We start from the raw sequence: 21,308 nt of genomic DNA, 5'->3' as shown, positions 1-21,308 counted from the left end.
TCAGGTAATATTTGCTCTTTATTATATGTATTAAACCGTGGTATTATTTTCTCTTTAGATCTACAATATAAAGCAGCTGTTGGTGTGAATTTACACTATACCATGAAAACACAACTGAACTGTTGGTGAGGTTTAGTCTGGTGCTACGTCTGTCAGCTTGGTGCTCTGTGGGTAAAATGACGACACTGGAGAGTCGCTGTAACGTACCTTCAGCAGAGCCTCGGGGAAGTTTCTGTTGAAAAATCGAACCACCTCTTTGACGCTGGAGCTGCTCTTTGTCCTCACTGTGATCATGTAGCCATCTCCAAACCTATAACATGTTAAGAGAAACATGACTGTGCCAAGTCAGGACATAATGGTACCATCATAAAGTTCTCCAACTCTTTAAAAAAAGCGCCACAACATAAGTTATATGAGTACTGAGCGAGCCAGGACTGTAAACTGTTTTCTAATTAGTGGTGGTGATTAGCGCTGTTGCCTCACAGCAAGAACTCTGCATGTTCTCACAGTGTTTGCTGGGTTCTCTCTGGGTCCTCTGGCTTCCTCCCACAGTCCAAACACATGCAGTTAGTGGGAACAGCTTAATGGGGAATCCCAAATTGCTCATGGGTGTGAATGGTGGTCTGGCAGACAGACTGGCGACCTGTCTGGAGTGCACCCTGGCTCTCACCCTTTGACAGCTGGCACATCTGTAGTCAACTACGAGACCTGAGTCTGTGAAGGTTCTCAGTCATCCAGGTCATCGTAGTCAAAGGAGCTTGCAAAGAAAAGTGTCTGGACTTCTTTAAGTTGAAGACGTTTCACCTTTAGGACAGATGGTTTGAAAGAGGAGTGAAAGAAGCATCTATGTCCACTGTGAGCAACCATCTTTGAACAGAGGCGGTGGTTTACGACACCAACTCTCTGCCATCTATAATCCAGTTTTGAGTTCCCTCCCAGACGCCTTAACGCCCACTCACACCCTGGACCATCTGACCTCAGGAAATCACATGATGAGGTGGGGCCAGGTTTCACAATGAGCTCACCTGAAACTCTGGCTGATTGGGACCCACACCCAGTTCCACACCTTGGCTCAGGCGATTAGAGGATCATCAGGGGGTCCTTTTGTCCCTCTGTGGGGGGAAACTCCCACTAGGTTTATATCTGGGACTCTCCACCATTTGACCTTAGAACTGAAGAAGCTTCTCGGATGAAGGTGAAACGTCTTCAAGCAACTTAAAGAAGTCCAGACGCTTTTCTTTGCAAGCTCCTTTGACTATGATGAGGTTAAGGGTGGTCTTTTGCGGTTGCCTGTGGAGTCCCCTGGAAAATACCCAATTATGCTTCAGTTTCTATGGGAGTATGGATGATGAAGCAGAGCTGCTTCTAAATGTGGACAAATGTAAAGATTTTCTGTCCTTGCATCCTCTGATAGCTAAAGAAATGATGCAATGTCCTGACAGAACAGACTGCAGGATCTGGTGCAGCTGCCACATAAACCTCGTCTGATTTTAAGGACTGTTTTTCCACTGTGAGGATGAACTAGTGGAGACAGGGCAAGAGTGCAGGATGAGGAGGAAAGCTTATATGTACTGTTCATTATACCAAAGGTAGAAACCTGATATTAATGACCTCACAGTATGATAAGTCAGAGCTGTGGATGAGCATGGTCAGGTTGTAAAAACAGCTGGAAAAAGATGAGATCACAGGAGAACAGAGTCTCACCTCAGATTTCCTCCACCTCATCTCATCCCTGACTCCTCCCTCACATCCAGCGTTACATCTCATTCTACTGTCCAACATCAGCTGTTCCCAGGGGAAATGACTGCCCTCTTGTGGCAGTTGAAAGTCTCCATAACTGTGAAACATTAGACTGGAAATGCTGTTGTGGATACTGGTTCGACATATACTCCCCAGCTGCCAAACTCACCTCATGTACTTGTCTAACAGACCACCGAGCTAGCTGCTGGGCTGCATGGAGACAGAGATGACTCTTTAGAGTAAAAGCTGGCATGTGCCTGTGGTAGTGCTGGTTTCAAAGACAATGGCATTTCCTGCTCTACTGAGTGTAGATTTCATATTAGGGATGCACCGATACCGATACTGGTATCGGGTATCGGGGTCGATACTGTAAAATGTGTGTGTACTCATACTCGTAAAAGTTAACCGATACCAACTTATTTCATTAATCAGAGGGTGGCTTGTCATTTCTGTTGTAGTTTTTTAGATTGGCCACTAGGGGGCCAATTATTATTTTATTTATTATTTATTTTATTTATTTAGTTTATTTTATTCTCAAACCTAATTTGTATTTATTTTATTCCAAACAGAAGTGTTTATTTATTATCCTGAAAGCTCGAGACAGTGCCAATAGTTCAGTGATATTTTGTAAAATAACAGAAGTGCTTATTTTTCACTTGAAATTTTTTTGTGGTCATTTTTATTACGATTTTATTTTTTATCGGCAGGGAATAAAATAAAACCTGTCTTCCAATTAATTGTGTGTGTGTGTGTGTGTGTGTGTGTGTGTGTGTGTGTGTGTGTACTCTGTATCGGCAAGTACTCAGATCCAAGTATCGGTTTGAAAAAATTGGTATCGTTGCATCCCTATTTCATATTATTCATTGGTATGCAGCTGGATGTTTCAGAAGGAAAGCATTGGTTTGATGATGATAAGATAAGACACTTCAGGAGTGGGGGGCGTGGTGGGTGGGTGACCAGAGTACTGCTTTCTTTCAGCAGACACTGCTTGTGTCTCCACGTCATCATCTGTGCTCTACAGGGCCCCTCACAGAAGCTTACGATAGAGGTGGACGGCAGAGCAGAAAACCAGAATGTCACACCCTGAATCAGAAAACACTGATACAGGAGATATAACATCAATCCCACCATGTCATCAAACAGGGCCTCATCTATCGTGTTCTCAAGCTTCCCTACAAGACCATGTGCCAGCCACAATCCTTCCCCTGGACATCTGGGAAGACACCAAACCTGCTGACGATTGCAGAAATGGTCTGCTGGCTAAAACCGAGCTGGGATGTTCAGGAGAATGTGCAAAGCTGTAACGTGTACTATTGTACAAACAAAAGCAGAAACCAGCAGGCAAACACCAACAAACGACGGTCCAAAGGCTGCTAGGGATGTATGTGACGAGTCCATCCCCCAAGAAGATCAAAGTGTCTTTGTTGACACGACTCCAGGTAAGTAGGATTATTCTCTTAATCGTAACATCAGAAGCTCTGACACAGTGGCCCCTATCTGATCCATCATTTGTCCTCCTGGAAGTCATGAAACCCAGTTTGTCTCCTCACTCTTGCAGACAGAGTCCCAAACATGGACAAATGAACACATCCTCGGAGCAGTGCTGTGGAAAGAGTAAACTGCACCTTAAAAAGAGACTCTTACACTGAAACCAGACATAAACAGTGGGACAAATTCATGACTCCCAGTTTGCCCTAAATGCAGCTGTTCAGGTGTCCACTGGTTTCTCCTGCAGAGCTGAATCTTTAACGACGACGACTCTTGGATGTGTTGCTGCACCCTCGAGGTGTCACACATCAAACCTCTGGATGTGCCAAATCTCAGAGCTGCAGGTCCTGAGTATATAACTATGTAACTATGAGTAACTATGATTGAAGAAGGTCCTGACCTGTTCTTCAGGTGCTGGATGCTCCCCAGGCATTTAAACCTGCCATTCACCATAATGCCCAGTCTGGTGCACAAGGCCTCGCACTCCTCCATGCTGCAGATGTGGTGAAAACACTTTGGTGAAGCATTTGTAACACAGATGGTATAACAGGAGGTTTTCCAGAGGAACATGCATGCACTAAGCTTTATAACCTGTGTGACGTCAGCACTACAGAACGTCCGGTCTTGATTATGTCCAGGATTAAGTTCCAGAGGAACCTGCGGGCCTTCGGGTCCATCCCAGTGGTGGGCTCATCCTAAACACAAGCAAACACAGCGATGTTTAAAACAGCGATAGGTTGATGCTGTCTCCACAGGCTGTTCAGGGACACTCACGGCAGTCTTTAAGTAAAACTGGTTGCATATTTTCTGTATCCATGTTACACTTAATCATTAAAAATGATCATATATGATGATCTTTGTTACGCTGCCACGAGCACAGAGAGCATCTCTTCTTCTTACCAGGAAGATGAGTGATGGGTACCCGATGAGAGCAATGGCCGTGGAGAGCTTGCGTTTGTTTCCTCCACTGTAAGTGCCGGCTGGTTTGTCTGCATACTTGGACAGCTCCAGCTTTTCCAAAGCCCACTGCACCACCTGCAGGGGGTGAAGAGGAATGTTGAAACTCTGCTGTTCAGGCGATGAAGGAGACAACGGTAGGATAAACCCCCTTAATGTGGAACTGCATAAATGCTGAATTGTTCCAGTATTTGATCCTCAGTTTGTATCCTCTGTCTGACTCGTGACCGTAAGAATTGGTCTTTTACTAAATAACTGCAGAATCAGCAAAAGTTCTTGTAGGTTAACATGTCTCCATGTTTTGCTGGCTGTGTTAAGTGGATAACTACAAGACACCAAAAAGTTACACAGAGTCCTGTGGAGTCTGACAAAAAATAACACAATTAAAATAACTGTTGTATAAAACAGCAGTTATAAAAGTTATTGGGAAATAAAGGTCAGAGGAAGAAGATCACTGCATAAGACTAAACTTCAGCTTATATCTTATATATATATTATATCTTATATTTTAAGCTTATATCAAAACACTTGAAGAGGTCATGCTGCCTTATGCTGAAGAGGAGATACCCTTGAAATGGGTGTTTCAGCAAGACAACGACCCCAAACACATTCAAAACATTCAAAAATGTTGCTTCTTAGGCAAAACCAAGAAATGCAGAGGAATTGTGGAAGGTTGTCCAAACATCCTGGGCTGGAGAAGCTGGGCGACTCCACGCAGGACAGATGTGAAGCAGTTCTCAAAAACAGCAGTTATACAACTAAATATTAGTTCAGTGATTCGCAGGAATGCTAAAATATAATGTGCAGTGTTACAACATTACAGTATTTTAATGTTATAACAACGTTACTATATTTTGAGCTTTACTCGTGTTTTCAAACACGCTGCTATTATTTTGAACACAACTGTGTGTGAATGTTACACAGCCTGCTTGTATAAACGGGTAAACGGGGCAAGTTGTTGAAACTGCTTTGGGTGCTCAGGCAGAAAAGCTTTATATCAGAACCAGTTTACATTCACCACGGCTTTAGCAGTGGGTCAGCGACTGTCCGAGGAAATATATCCATGTTTCCACGTTAGTCAGTGATACTTTGACTGTGTGCAGGAAGGTTATGGATGAGTTTGGTCATGAATATGAGGCATTATCCTCATTTTCATTTCCACTGAGAAAGTGAGGACTGGCCAAAATGTTCATGATCAACATGCTGGCGTATCCTCACTTCTGATACTTTTTTTTCTATTATTACGATTTTGTTACAGTTTCTGTTAGTAAACCTAAAGTGTGTGTGTGTGTGTGTGTGTGTGTGTGTGTGTGTGTGTGTGTGTGTGTGTGTGTGTGTGAGAGAGAGAGAGACTAACCCTTTCTTGGTCTTTCCAAGGAATGCCGCGGAGGCGAGTGTAAAGCTGCAGATGCTCTCTGGCTGTCAGGTCATCAAACAGAGCATCAAACTGTGGACAGTAGCCGATACCTTGTTGCACACGTAACAGGTCCTTCAGGATGCTGCACACATGCACACACACACACACACACACACACACACACACACACACACACACACACACACACACACACACACACACACTTGGCATCACTTCAGCAGTACAAACCCAGACTATAGTCAGTGCCCATGTATTTGAAGTCTGATGTCATTTGCTGCTGAAGTATCTGCTAAGAATGCTACAGTAACATTTACAGTGCACTCTGTTATTGCAGCCACTAACCTGTTCCTGTTAATGAAAGCCTCTCCTCCAGTAGTGCACTCGTCTCCCGTCAGCATCTTAAAGGTGCTGGTTTTCCCAGCTCCATTTACTCCGAGCAATCCAAAGCACTCTCCGGGCCGGACGCCCAGACACAGGCGGTCCACTGCAAGGATACGGCCCATCTTTCTGGATTTGTATACCTGAGGATCAAGCAATGTTTTGATAGTAATGAGCACTTTAACAGAGTAGGATCATTTTAAAGTAATGACCAAACGAATAGTTTAAGATATGTTTTTGTGTAAAAGTTAGCAAAGTAAAGTTTAACCTTGGTTAGGTTCTTGATCTTCAGCATGTCATTGTCAGCGTCTCCACGCAGCACTCTTTGTCTCTCACAGGCCACGTCTACATCATCGTCATCGATGGGCTTGGAGCTGACCGGCACCCTCCTAAGCACAAATACTCCAGTCATCTTTTAGCATATTCACTCTGTCAGCCAGTAATTCCACTTGTCTTTACATATCTTTTATCAACTACAAGAAGGGGGATATGAGCATAGTTTCTCCTTGGTCTGCAGTTACAGAACTGTATTGTGAAGACTACAACAACATTTTTTAAACGTATTTGTATTTTAAAAGTATGTGTATTTAGTGTAGTGTAGTGTAATTAGATGGACCGATCCGATATTACGTATTGGTGTCGGTCCGATTCTGACCTAAATTACTGGATCAGATATCGGAGAGAAATAAAAAATGTAATCCGATCTATTAAATATCCCAAAAGCACCTCACAAAACTTGCTACACGGTGTAACTCAGCTCAGAACCGTAGCACGTCGGAGCAGTGTGGTCACGTGATAGAGCGGCTGTGTCGTGCAAGACCTCTCGGTGGTCTGGTTGAGTATTTGTAGCCTCTCTACCAAACCAGCATTTCATCTCTGAGAAAGTTTTCTCAGAGAGAAGTAAAGCAAGTGTGTAAGTTCATCTCTGAATGTTTGTAAAGCATTCCCACGTTAAGCTTAACAACAGATATATGGAGCGACTGCCTCTCTCTCTCTCTCTCTCTCTCCTGCTTCAATCATAAACTGATCAATGATCAGCTGATCGTCTCTCTTCTTTGTTTTTGTCTCACTTTGCACCAGAAAGAGGAAACCAGCGGCTGAACAACAGCAGCACGTTTAAGCTTGATCAGCTGTTGTTAGAATTTATTTAATATTATTTCTACACCAGGATCTTTTTCTACAGCTGACGTAACTGTGCAGGGGCGGATCTAGCAAAGTGTAGCCAGGGGGGCCGATAGGGCATGAACAGGGAAAGGTGGGCACAAAGACATACTTTTCTTTCTAATTTTCATTTTTAGTTTTTAATAAATAAATATCTGAATCTTACAACTAAAGTTTTCACCTGATGTAAAATGTATAGAAGTCCATTATAATATTATTATTGTGTAGGAACTGTTAAGTCTAATATACCCTAGTAAGCTATAGTACTTTTTCCTTTGGGAACCATCTGTGCAGTCTGCAGTTCTGTTGAAGAAAGATGTTGAATCTATTTTATTATTGTAGAAAAATAATTGATTTCTGTGCATATTCTTTTACATGTGCATTCAGTTAAATTCGATTAGCTTGGTCTGAGCTTGGTCTGCATTGCCAGCAATACGTTTTACTTGTTTCCGGTGGGTGATGGACTCGGTTGCCCATAATTGTTATGGACAGAATTTCTAGATGTAGCCAAGTGGCAGAAGGCTTTCACATTTTGTGGTCTCAGAATCTCATCTCTGCTTTTCGCAGACGATGTGGTTCTGTTAGCTTCATCAGGTGGTGGCCTCCAGCTCAGCTGTTTGCAGCTGTTTGAGGTCTTGTTTAGGGTATAGTGCTATTTTCCAGGTTAAATAAAGGTTTAATAATAATTATCCACAAGTGAGGGGAGTGCTGCAGGCACAGCACCAATCCGATTGTCAATCGGATTGGTGCTGTGCCTGCAGTGATGCGGATGCTGTACCAGTCCATTGTGGTGTAGAGAGAGCTGAGCATTAAAGCTCTTAATTATGTCCTGCCTTCAGCTCTCTATGTCCTTCAACTATGGTCACAAGCTTTGGGTAGTGAACGAAAGAACGAGATTGCAGATACAAGTGGTGGAAATGAGCTCTCTGCGAAGGAGGCACGTTATGTACCACTGGAAGAAAGCAGAGGTGGCTGACATCCAGAAGTGCTACCAGTGGCTGGACAAAGCTGGACTGAAAGACAGCACAGAGGCTCTAATCATGGCAGCACAGGAACAAGCTCTGAGCACAAGATCCATAGATGCTGGGGTCTATCACACCAGGCAAGACCCCAGGCTGTGTAAAGATGAGACAATCCAGCACATAACAGCAGGGTGAAGGTGCTAGCAGGCAGGGCATACATGGAACGCCATAACCAAGTGGCCGGCATAGTGTACAGGAACATCTGTGAGCAGGAAACCCTACGACATTATTTGTCTTATATACGAAGCATCAATCTGAAAGCTGCTTTACATAACCCCAGTACATAAGTTTTGGGTTTTTCCCCCTTTTTTCCTGTTGTTAAGTCATTCATGGTTAGTTGTGTTTTTAACGTACCCTTTGTTTATATTGTAAGTACATTTTTTGTACAGTCCTCAGCCAACTATAACTGCAGATCTCTCAGCATACGATCCTCTAACTAAGTGGTTTGCATCCAGTTCAAAACTATATATAGGAAACTCACGGGGGGTTCCTCAGAAAGTTGTACTGACAGAGGATGGTGATGAGGAAGCCAACAAAGCCTTCGACTGTCATCGCAACAAGTCCTCGAGTCACAATATCCCACTCAAATGGTGATTTCATCTTGTCAAACTGCCCTAAAACACATAATTACAACAACTCAATGTGCAGCTTTGCACTTCAATCTCCTAAAATCATTATGAATAAAACAAAAAAGCAAGACTGTGAATCTTTTTTGTCAACAAATCTTGTGATAAAATCTGTAGCACCAAACTAAGAATGTGCTCTGAATACCCTTATAAATCTTTAAGTATGTATAGCACAACTTTTAGGTTCTTGCAAGAGGTGTTGGTTCATCTCTGTTAAATAAATCATAGTTTAAGATTTAACTTTATTGTAATTAGCCAGCTCGGTGCTTACTGTACCTATTTTAGCGTAGTATTCGTTGATGTACTCGTTGTAGGCCATCTGCATCAGGCCATGACCCAGGTTGTAGTTGGGGAAGATGAGGAAACAGGACTTTAGGTAACTGTTCACTTTTTTCAAATCCTGCAAAAAGAAAAAAAGAAGTAAAAGAAAGAAATACAGTAAAAAGCAAAGGTCCTGTCAGATACTTTTGTAGTATTTATTCCAGTATGTGGAAGAGCAGGTGATCTAACTCAAAGATCACCTGCTCTTCCAAATGTGTACTTTTGGTGTTGAAGGGAAACGAGTGATGGCGTTTGGCGTTTGAGGTAAGATATAAGAAGCCAACAGACCTTGTCGTGTTCAAAGAGCTGGAGAAGGAAGGTTGCAACAGTTGCAGTGATGCCTATGAAGAGGTTGATGACTATGAGAAAGACATAGGCTGTACTGGGAACCTTAAACCAGAAGGATGCAGGATACATTATGGGAGTGATCGACCAACTGGAAAGGGGAAGAAAAAAACTTGCTATGTTTTCATGTTTATAAAAAGATCTTAGTATTTAATTTACATTTAGACGAGTCGTAGAGTTTTGTGAAAACTGCACCTAAACAGGACATTACCTAGCATGATACTAGAGCCGGAGTTTGCATGTCCTGGAGACATCCACTGCACCAGAACCACCACAACATGTGATTTTTAATATTTGTCCCTGTTTGTGAAAATCGTTTGCTAATGCTATAAAATTACAGCTGTTAAAAATACAGCTGTGCAGCTGATATCAGAGAAAGGCAAAGTGATGATAATATGTTCGCAGTAATAAAAGCATCCCTATAAATGTTACTTTATATAATGCATTAGCACCAAACGTCTGAACTGTGCGCTAAAACAATTACGAGGAAAAGTGCAGGTGGTGGAGGTGGACTGACTGTATATTATGTCTATTTAATGGAAGTCAGTATACAAATAAACTACATAACAATGTGAGCAGAGATCGTGTGTGCAGACAGATGTCTCACCCGTAGAGAAGAAAGAGGGAGAGGACAGCAGGGAAGTTTGTTGGAGAGGTGTAGGCTGGCAGGTCAAACACAAACAGAATAATAACACAGCATGTAGCAGGCACCAGGTAGTTCAGCTGAGGACAGAGAAAAGGAGAAACCATGTTCAGGAGCTGCACACACGTTAAAGCATTTAGTAAGACGTTCACATCTGCAACATCCTCACCATGTCCCAGATATAGTTGGCTAGCCAGTAGATGACTGGGTCACAGCCACTGACAAACTGCAGGTGTTTGGCCTTCGTGGATTTTTCTGCTACTAGGAAAACCACAAAGCTGGCTGGGACAAAGGACATGGCTACAATAATGAAGATGGCAATCACTACGTCTGTGCCCTGGAGCCTGCAGGTACAAAAACAAGGAGGAGAGCTCGTTCAATTTCAGTTTACAGTATTTGGTTCTCAACAGTCATTTCAAAGCACTTTTGATAGAAAAATTCATAAAGTTATGAAAAACTCTCTGAAGTTAAAGCTATGCATCAATCTTTACAGTAAAGGAGGAATCTCTCTCTCTCTCTGTCCTCTTCTCAGGCCTCTTTGTGGCTCCTCTGCTATTGGTTTTTCCGAAGCACAGTTATAACTGGGATGGATGATCTGATATCAGTACCTCACATAACCCAGGTAGTGACCTCAGCACGTCGGAGCAGTATGCGCCACGTGACAGAGCAGCTGTGGTGTGAGAGACGTCTGGAGTTACTTCACATCTGGAGCATCTGGAGCCTCTGTGCTGCCAAACCAGCATTTCGTCTGTGAGTAGGTAAGTTAAATGTGATAGAAACTGACGCTCTCATGAATCATCAAGTGATGCTACTGACCAGCCAATCGGTGGCATTCAGTCTGATGATGTCACATTTTAGTACCTGCTCGGATTGCTTGGAACCCGGGCGAGCAGATACTAAAAACATACCTGGTACCAGGTACTACAACCTAACCGAAAACCCTGAAAACCGCGCCGAGTCGATCTGAGTAGATCTGAATGGAAAAGGGGTTTAATAGACAATAGCCCAGGAGAAGCATTCCCATTTAGGAGAACTTCTTTTCCACAGGAGGAGAGGCCGAGCAGAACCAGGCTCATCAGCCATATGGCTGGATTCACTCGCTGGACCCACGTCCTCATTTTAGGTTTGACAGTGTTTGTAGTAGATGAAGGTGAATGGCTGAGCTGCAGTTTGGGGAAGGCTTCAGAGGGGACAGGTGGCGGCTCCCGGGCCTGGCAGATCCCCCATGAACCAATGAGAAGTGAAAGAATTGAAAAAGGGGAGGGAGGGTGGGGCACGAAAACGAGAATGAACAGCTTGTAGAGCTGGGGGAGCATATATAGATAAGAAGCTAACGGAGCTTGTTTGGAGGCGTGGTCCTGCTCCTAAAATTCAGATACTTCAACTCCAATGAAGAGAAGAGACAAAATACCAGCAGCTGCCAGCGCTGCTCATTTGAATAAAACACCAAATCCGCACTTAAGCTTAAATTTCAAAACTTACATTTTAACTACTGATTTTATCTGTTTTGATTTTATATACTGTTTTGTTTGTTAGTTAGTTTGCTTGTTTTAATCAATTTTAAATCATGCTTTTTATTTGTTTTTGTTTCTAATGTCTCTATAAAGCACTTTGAATCACCTTGTTGTTGAATTGTGCTATACAAATAAACTTGCCTTGCCTTACTCCTACGCCTCCTAGCAGAACTTGAGGTCAAGGTCAACAGGATCCAAACTCATCTGAGACTTTCAGGAGATGCACCTATGGTATCAATTTGAGAATCATATGTCGCCTTGTTCTTGAGTTATCGTGTTCACAAAGTAGCGTCCATGAAGGGTGACGACCCCCAGTGTTTTACTGCTGAGGGTTAAGGAAGTCTATGACTAACTTTTCTGTTTGATGGTGAATGGACTGGTTCTGACATCGGGTTTTCTATTCGATCTGAACACTCAAAGCACTTTATACAACCTGCCGCATTCACACAAACACTTTTTCTGTGCTTCATCCATTGAAGTGCTTTCTGTATAACATTGACACAGTCATACTCTGCATGGGAGAACAAGGATTCTTGGCATGCAGACTAGAGGAGCCAGGAATCGAACCGCCAACTTTCTGATTAGTAGATGGTCTGCTCTTCTTCCAGAGCTTCCAACAATGAAGACTCATCGTTTACCTGAACAGAAATGTGAATATATCACATAAATAATGAGGTAAAGCCACAGACACTTACAAATAGTCTAAAGAAAGGCTGGCACTGGTGCGATTCATCGGGTGGTTTGTTACTGTGATTCCTGCAAACAAACAGAACAAACAATCTGTAGTTAAAAATAACCAACCAAACTTCATTCAGCAGCTATATCTGGCGTGTCTACCGTAGGCAGCAGGATTGCCCTTGGAGGGAGGCATGTTGGCACGCAGGATGGCGTTGTTGAGGACATTCAGATACGTTGGCATGCTGTGGTAGCCTTTATTGTTGTAGAGAACCTGGACACAGTAAGTTGCACTGTTAGCAGTATTGTATACTGTACCTGTCCAGTGTAGAGTCATTGCGTCTTTGTCTTTACCTGAGCTGATCTGCGCACCGCTATTTTGCGAACCATAGGTGGAAGATTTCTCCCAAAAGATGTTGGGATTGATTTCTGAATGTTGCCCACTGTTAAACCACCATATCTGTAACAAAATTAATTTGACAGAAAAACAGTACGTGCATGTTACTGTATCCATGTGAAATCAAGACCAAATGTAGCCAAAGAGCAAAGCACAATTACAATAAGAGCGTAAGTACCAGCAAATACTGATCCACCATTAATAACATCTGGAAAGTGTCTGATTGATGATTTACTTTTCAGCATGACAATGATCTCAGGAGCTCGGAAAGAAAAGCATCTGGACATCTTTAAGCTTCTTGAAGACGTTTCATCCGAGAAGCTTCTTCATCATACATGACGAAGGGGATGTAATACCCTGTAGACTTCCAAAGATCCACAAAGGAGTCCCACTCAGACCCATTGATAGCAGCATAAACTCAGCCACATACAACACTGCAAACACTTCACCACCATCCTAGCGCCCCTTGTAGGGAACACCACCATCACATCAAGAATTCCACCGACTTCACCAACAAGGTCCAGAAACTTACCCTGGATCCAGATGAAACCATGGTGTCCTTTGATGTAGTCTCTCTCTTCACGTGCATACCCACCACGGAGGCAGTGGAGACTGTCAGAAAACGACTACAAGAAGACAACTCCTTGGAGGACAGGACCAACTTCACACCCGATCAGACCTGCACACTGTTAGACCTCTGCCTCACCACTACATATTTAAATACAACGAAGGCTATTACAGACAAAAACATGGCTGTGCCATGGGCTCCCCCGTGTCACCTATTGTAGCCAACCTTTACATGGAGGAAGTGGAAAGGAAGGCTCTTGGCTCTTTCAAAGTAAGAGTACCCAGCCACTGGTACAGATATGTAGACGACACCTGGGTCAAAATCAAGACACAGGAAGTGGAATCCTTCACTGCGCACATCAACGCTGTGGATAAAAACATCAAGTTCACCAGGGAAGACACAAAGGACGACTGTTTGCCTTTCCTGGACTGCGCTGTGCACATTGAAGAGAATGGCAACCTCAACATCGAAGTTTACCGGAAGCCCACACACACGGACCAGTACCTCCTGTTTGACTCCCATCACCCTCTGGAACACAAACTTGGAGTAATCAGGACCCTACACCACCGGGCAGAACATGTTCCCTCTAAGCCTGATGGTAAATGGACTGATTCTTATATAGAGCTTTTCTACTCTCCCGGAGTCCTCAAAGCTCTGTATACAACATGCCTCATTCACCCATTCACACAAGCACTTCTAAACACAAGTGCAAACTAATCTACATTCACACACATTCACACTCTGATGGACGCATCGGAGGGCAACTTGGGGTCAGTATCTTGCCCAAGGATATTTGACATGCAGACTGGGGAAGGCACCAACCTTCCAACCAGTAGCTGATCTGCTCGACCACCTGAGCCACAGCCACCACAACCCTAAGCCTGGAGGGAAAAAGCAGGAACACACACATGTAAAGGAAGCTCATTAAGAAAAGAAGATCAGACACCAGCTAGAGAAAATCGGAAGAACAAACAGAACAGCACTGTCAGCCCTCATGTAGCAGGTTTATCAGAGAAATTCAGGAGTCTTCTCCAAGCACGACATCCCAGTGTACTTCAGACCCAGCCACACACTCAGACACAAACTGGTTCATCCACATCCATTTTCACGCCTTGGCTCGCGTGATTAGGCAGAGGATCAATACCGCGTCCATGACTCTCTCAGAGACACTCCCATAGGGCTTAAAGATCTGGGACTCTCCACCAGTTGCTCTTAGAACTAAAGACGCTTCTCGGATGGGAGATAAAACGTCTTCAAGCAAGTTAAAAAAGTCCAGATGTTTTTCTTTCTGAGCTTCTTAGACTATAATGACCCGAACTGAGAACCTTCACAGACATCACAATGATCCCAAACACTGCCAGAGCATTACTGAAGCAACGTGGGATCATCTTGACAAAAACTGGAAGAGAGAACATGATGAAAACAGCCAACAGCCAAAGAAGAGCTTTGGTATTTCCTTCAAGAAGCCTGGAGAACTGAGAGCTTAGGCTGTGTGGAAGAATAAAGAACTGTACAAACTCTGTTTCTGCCTTATATGCTGTGTCTCTGTGTGCACACGCTTCAACAATGATGCCTGCTGTGTACTCTGAGGGGAGCTCGCAGCTACTCAGGCTCAGGAGGTCCCAGTAGCCGCCCATGACATATAATATATAAGTTATAATTCTGTTTAAACTAAGGTGATCCAACAAGTATTTTGTGTAATCAGATTCTACACTGAAAAGTCAAAGCATCAGTTTGCAGTATGTTGTCAGTATTTCTGCTGTGTGGCTGTTTCCTTAGAGTTGCAGCAGTCCTACCTGTGCAGCCGCACTCTGTCTGATGTGAAAAGCAGATATTCAGAGACGTTCCGGCCTGTGATGTCCACCATAATGTCACCGGTCACCACCTTCATGAGAGGGGGTTGTCCTCCGACCCCACTGGGACAGGAGAAGCCTGTCCCCTGCATAGAGCAGACGCAGCGCACCGGCTCATGGATGGACAAGGGAAAGGTAGGTGGAGACGTAACAGGCTCTAAGCAAAAGTGAAAGAGTCATCATTCATTCAGCTGATCTTTTTCTCCAAACAGAAAAAACACAGCGTTAGAAATTATTTATTATGAGCCAAGACACTGTCCATGTAGGCATCACTATACGTGTCTATTGGTCCGTATTAGCAAAATATAATAAGACAATAACAATATTCTGCTTAAAAACATGAAAGGAACACTTTGTAATCACAGTATGACATCACATAAATTAAACTTGGTGATCTGGTCAGGTAGAGCAGACGGGTTATTAATTAGTTTCAGCTGCTTTGGTGTTAATAATATTAACAACAGGTGGACTAGATGGGCAACGAGACAACCACCAAACAGAAATGGTTTTCAGATTAAGGCCACTGACAGTGTTGGTCTCCTTATCTTTTCTGACTGCAGCGTCATTACTGGTGGCATGAAGCACTACCTGCACCCTACAGTGGCTGCACAGGCAGGCCAACTCCTACAGCGAGGCACATCAATACATTTCATTATCAGAGGTTATCTGTGTCTCAGCACGCCATGAGACACAGGCTAGGATAGCTGGACAGGACCGCACAAAGTCCTCAACCCATCAGCTGTACCAGTATCTGCTCCTTTCTGCAGGTGGAACAGGATGAGTGCTGCCAGAGACCTACAAGTGACAGCCAGCAGCCCACTGCTGCCAATGTCTCCAACCCAACAATCATCAGCAGGGCCTGAGAGCCCGAGGCCCTTTAGTGGGGCCCTGTGGTCACTGCACAGCACTGTGGAGCCTGACTGGCCTTTAACCATGCCAGAACTGGCAGGTCCAGCAGTGGTGCCCTGTTATTACTGTGAGACAGACGTGAGAAGCCATAGAGAAAGTTATGCAATCTGTAACATCAACCAGTATGACCAGTTTGCTGGTTAGTCAGTGATGGTCAGGCAGATACACAAGCCTATGCAGGCTAGGCAGCTGTCATTGACACTGGGTCCTCCTGGTGTATCCAGGCAATTCCCAGAGGAACTGATACTACTTAGTGGTCCCCAGTCTTCCCTTCAAATAGACTGTCCAAGAGACCAGCCTTGGTCCAGATCTGGGAGGAGATCTTCCAGGAGACTGTCACCTCATTAGAAGGATATTTCGACATTGTCAGGCATGCATACATGCATGCATTTGCTGCAATTAATTTTTCCACCAAACAGACTCGCATGCTGCATCATTTTTTCACTCTGACTTCAGCCCTCTGTAGATTGATCATCATCCTTCACTCCTAATATATTACCTGGACCACATCACCGTAGACATCCAGCATGATGATGTGTTTCCAAAGTGTTCCTTTAATTTATTTTGGTTTAAGTCAAGTCTTGATTTTCAGATCTAGAGCTGCATATGTTAAATGGGTTGCACGCATATTATGGAAGCACTTACTATGAACTGTAATTGGAGGAGTGACTGTTAGGTTCCACAGACCGTCCTCAAAATTAGAGTCCGGGTCATCTGAAGGTGCTGGCGAAGGTGGTGGGGGGACAAAGTTGGAGAGGGGGACGCCCTGAGTGAAGGAGTCCAGACACATAGAATCAAAGTATTTGGCAGCTAGGGTTTTGGAGTTGTTGGCATTGGGGTTGAGGGTTTGTGCCAGCTGGTCCAGGGTGCTGTTGAAGGGGGTTTTGAGGATGCAAGTAGCACCGATACCCGAGGGCAGGCGGAAGGAGTTGATCATCTTCTGTGGGCTGGCGTCTGGTGACAGCTTGTTCCTGAGAGTGGACCAAAGATGTGTCAGTCACATTTCTTTCTATTCCACTGTGTCAATGTTGACTTGAGCAAAATGCTGCTGTGCACCAGTAACAGCTTATTTCAGCGTCTGAAGGCTCCAGTATTTGGACTAGGGATGCACCGATACCGATACTGGTATCGGTATCGGGGCCGATACTGTAAAATGTGTGTGTACTCATACTCGTAAAAGTTAACCGATACCATGAACCGATACCAACTTATTTCATTAATCAGAGGGTGGCTTGTCATTTCTGTTGTAGTTTTTTAGATTTTATATAAATACGTAATATTTCGTTATTTTGTTTGTTTGTTTACAATATGGACACTCTGCAACAATTTAAAAGTTTATTTTATTCTCAAACCTAATTTGTATTTATTTTATTCCAAACAGAAGTGTTTATTTATTATTCTGAAAGCTCGAGACAGTGCCAATAGTTCAGTGATATTTTGTTAAATTACAATGTGGAGACTCTGCAATAATTTAACAGAAGTGCTTATTTTTCACTTGAAAATTTTTTGTGGTCATTTTTATTAAGATTTTATTTTTTATCGGCAGAGAATAAAATAAAACCTGTCTTCCAATTCATTGCATTTGTGTGTGTGTGTGTGTGTGGTAGAAGCATCCCTAATTTGGACTAATAAGATCTCTTTTGGTCAACCTTGCTAAGCTCTGCTACAGGTCGAGGTGACTCCATGGAATAATATATGAGGTGATTGAGTTAGTCCATGACCCTGAACCATAGTTATGCTTGGCACACTCATCGCTGACAGTCCTGCTAACACGAGGCTATATCGTTATATATAGTTCCCTGGTCTCACTGCAACCATCACACAACAATTTAGCCACATATACTGAAACTAATCCTTTCATTACTGATGTGGAGATGATTCACCACCAGAAACCCTTTATATGTCTTGGTAGAGCTTTCTTATATGCAGCTGTTTACTAAGCAAAAGACAAGTTGCTACAGCAGTGTGGGGACTTATTATAATCAGGGCATCTACGCTAATTAAACCTGACAGACAGTTTAGTATAAATAATATCAAGCATGTTGAATTTTTATTTGCTGAAAACATAATGCGATGTTCCAGTTTAATTCACAGAAACATCAAATATTGTTATTTGTCAATCAAGTTGCTGTACTTGCTTTACTTCAGGCTAGCGTGCACTAGCGTGAGCATGAGCAGTTACTTTTCTAATATCGAGTAATAGAAAAGAAGTCAAACGCAAACAGTTTGTTTGGTAAATGTACAGCTGAGAAATGTGACTTCACTGTCAAAGAAACATCTGCAATATTTAGTTTTAATGATGAAAGTCTGCATGAGTTATATAAGTTTATCAGTAAGTTAAACATCATTCTACCTGTACTGGGGTCTGTCTTCATTGGCATAAGGGATGAAGTTGCCTCTTGGTTGGGTATAGTTATGATACTGAGATGGGGACAAGATCAATGGTGGCAAATCTCCTGTAAAATGATCACACAGAACATTCATCCATTAATCACGGATCTTTTTACATAGATTTTACAGCTAATTGTAAAAATAAAGTGCAATGAGCCCCAGAAACCCACTTGGGGTGTCTGTAGCTCAGGAGGTAGAGCAGGTCATCTACTGATCGGAAGGTTGGTGGTTCGATTCCTGGCTTCCCCGAGTCTGCATGCCAAATATCCTTGGGCAAGATACTAACCCCAAAGTGCTCTGAGTGTGTGTGAATGTTACTTAGAAAGCACCTAGAAAAATGTGAATGGGTGTAAAGTGCTTTGAGTGCTCAGAAGAGTAGAAAAGCGCTTTATAAGAACCAGTCCATGTACCATGTATTTCATTAGTTTAATACAGGGGTGTCAAACTCAAATACACAGTGGGCCAAAATTCAAAACTGGAACAAAGTCGCTAACATTAATATTTATTGAAATATATTTATTCCTCCAGATATAAGAATAAATCTTTTGGACTCAAACACGTTTTGCTGAAAAACTGAATATGGAACAAGCAAAGCTTAATACTAAACAATATATATATTAGCTGTATGATATCAGTAGGCCAGCTCTAATAGTAATTTGGTATGGCTTCACAGGCCAAATGTAATTAGGTTGCGGGCCAAATTTGGCCCACGGGCCAGAGTTTGACACCTATGGTTTAGTAGCTCCACTGTTTTAACTGTTGAATGAATAAAATAAACAAATAATTTAAATATCGACTGAAGTGAGCATGCTCACCAGCAATGCTACCCTCCACCCTGTATATCACACATTCTTCATAGCTGCAGGAGCTCCACAAAAAGCAACACGAGTCACAATGAGCCAAACTGTGACTCTTAACAACAAGACGACACAGTGACGCGTTCAGTCTGTGATTATTGATGCCCTCTGTTTCTAAGCATGAAAGCATAAAATGATTATTTATTACGCTGCTCTGTTCTTATATAACATGTGAAATCTAAACATGAAACACTCACATATGTATGTGTTTCTGCTACAAATATGGGGGCTCTTTTCTGAATATTTCAGCTGATTGCTGCAGGACACGGACATGAATCTCTGGCACTGTGTGTAAAACTCCTCCTCGCCATTTACACTTTCCAAAAAATCAACAATCATGGCGGCAGCGATCACAGTCACACCTGTTCACTAAATGTGCAGCATTACCCGTTTGACCCACCGCTGGTGCTGGTTCACGTCTCAGGTCAGTCAGGTTCCCCCCCACCCTGCCAACCCAGCTCAACAGTCTGGAGTGAGTGACCCTCATCAGTCATCACTCGTGGACTCAGAGTCCTTATCACGACTTCTAAGCGCTTTGCAACCAATATGTGCCTTTCTCTTGTTTGTACATATTTGTTCCTGCTGTCTTATCATTGATCCTTTATTGTCATTGTCAATCGTGCAGGAGTAAAGGGCTATTCTATTCTATTCTATTCTATTCTATTCTATTCTATTACTCGGTGTCTTTGCTGCTAATCTTACTGTACCACCTTCATGATTCATTTTAATACTTTGGTTCAAACATTTTGTAAAGTTTGATCCACATATTTTAAGTTTTTCTATTTTAGATGTTTATGAGCAAAGACTGTTCGATGAATGTGAAATTCAATAGTTTTATTTACATACGGCCAAATCACAACAACTTATATCGTCTAAACTGCTGACAGCCCGCTCAGCAGTTTATTTGTAATAGCCTGTTAAAGTATTAAGAGCTCTGTACAAAACTGTATTCACTATAATCTAAATACTGAACTGTTTAACAGTATACAGACAAACTTGGTAAGGCAGGACGGCAGCAATATTAAAACCACCAAAGGACGAGTGAAATCTCACCGATCTCGGGCACAGATAAGGCCACGGTCATGGCCACGCAGACAAAGAAGGCAGGCAGGAGGATCTGAGAGAAGAGACCCTTGGTGTTCCTCTTGGCACAGTGAAACCTCTTGATGATAAGTCCGTGAAACTGGCTCAGTTTCAACCACCAACCCTCCAGCTTGAACGTGCCCTGCCCTTCCAGCACCTCTGGCTCTGGGGACGAGGGGTTCTCTGCATCTCCTAACGTGGAAAAGTTAAAACATGAAACAGACAAACTGACAGAATCTGGATGAGAACAGTAATCACAATGATTCTTTAGTGCTCACACTATTCTGCTCACTATGAGCATTTTTATTCAAGAAGCATGAAAAGAAAAAAGATCTAAAGAAAAACTAATAAAAAAACATTTCATGTTGTAGCATTGTAACTTGCATTTATTAACTAATAAACTGATGAAAATATTTATCTAAACTTTGACAATATAAGTCACTAAAAGCTGAAACGAGCCATGAGATTCATGGTTTTCTAATGGAAGCATCTAAACTCGTGATGAGAGTGAGAACTGTGTGTTTTTATAAAACAAAAAGTCTATTCTTTCCTAAACGTGTTCAACTTTAAGTCCTCTTAGATAAATATTTACCACCTGTTTGTTCAGTTAAATTCTGTTTGACATGCATGGAAGTGCCCGTGAATCCCATCTTTATCCCTCCACAGATGTTCTGTCCGTGCCTTGGCTGACATTTTATCCATTCAAACATCGCATGTGTCAGGCAGTGGTCAGGGATGGAGGCTGTGGCAGTCTGATCCCTAGATATCGAGGCTGGCTGCTGGGACATGAAATGCCACGTCTCTGGTGGGGAAGGAGTCTGAGTGAGTGAGAGATATTGGCTAACTATAGCAGGCTCAACACATGGCTTTGGTTTGGAACCAGTCTCCTGGAGAGGTCCTGGACTGTTCAAGTCACTGCTCCATCTAGTGACTCTTCTTACTGGGAGACTTCAACACTCACGTGGACAGTGAGACCTGAAGGGGGTGACTGGGAGGAATGGC

General features: G+C 42.9%; 1 protein-coding gene across 1 annotated transcript in view; it reads right to left on the bottom strand.

Moving 5' to 3' along the window:
* abca2 (ATP-binding cassette, sub-family A (ABC1), member 2) overlaps positions 1 to 21,308 on the bottom strand; it is an 87,413-nt gene that overhangs the window by 4,162 nt on the left and 61,943 nt on the right. Inside the window, exons 27-45 of the mRNA XM_085178918.1 lie at positions 20,277 to 20,498; positions 18,329 to 18,431; positions 16,621 to 16,946; positions 15,010 to 15,223; positions 12,603 to 12,708; positions 12,411 to 12,522; positions 12,269 to 12,329; positions 10,229 to 10,403; positions 10,024 to 10,139; positions 9,360 to 9,507; positions 9,027 to 9,150; positions 8,606 to 8,738; positions 6,210 to 6,330; positions 5,906 to 6,084; positions 5,543 to 5,684; positions 4,129 to 4,263; positions 3,820 to 3,923; positions 3,629 to 3,721; positions 208 to 310 (exon numbers count right to left, since the gene is read on the bottom strand). Of these exons, the coding sequence (XP_085035044.1) occupies positions 208 to 310; positions 3,629 to 3,721; positions 3,820 to 3,923; positions 4,129 to 4,263; positions 5,543 to 5,684; positions 5,906 to 6,084; positions 6,210 to 6,330; positions 8,606 to 8,738; positions 9,027 to 9,150; positions 9,360 to 9,507; positions 10,024 to 10,139; positions 10,229 to 10,403; positions 12,269 to 12,329; positions 12,411 to 12,522; positions 12,603 to 12,708; positions 15,010 to 15,223; positions 16,621 to 16,946; positions 18,329 to 18,431; positions 20,277 to 20,498 (2,717 nt within the window). The remainder of the gene's footprint in view (positions 1 to 207; positions 311 to 3,628; positions 3,722 to 3,819; positions 3,924 to 4,128; positions 4,264 to 5,542; positions 5,685 to 5,905; positions 6,085 to 6,209; positions 6,331 to 8,605; positions 8,739 to 9,026; positions 9,151 to 9,359; positions 9,508 to 10,023; positions 10,140 to 10,228; positions 10,404 to 12,268; positions 12,330 to 12,410; positions 12,523 to 12,602; positions 12,709 to 15,009; positions 15,224 to 16,620; positions 16,947 to 18,328; positions 18,432 to 20,276; positions 20,499 to 21,308) is intronic.

This window comes from Neolamprologus multifasciatus, chromosome 12, assembly GCF_963576455.1.
Source record: "Neolamprologus multifasciatus chromosome 12, fNeoMul1.2, whole genome shotgun sequence".
NCBI classification, from domain to species: domain Eukaryota; kingdom Metazoa; phylum Chordata; class Actinopteri; order Cichliformes; family Cichlidae; genus Neolamprologus; species Neolamprologus multifasciatus.
The sequence above is the reverse complement of the archived record's forward strand: the minus strand, read 5'-3'. Positions and strand labels throughout refer to the sequence as shown.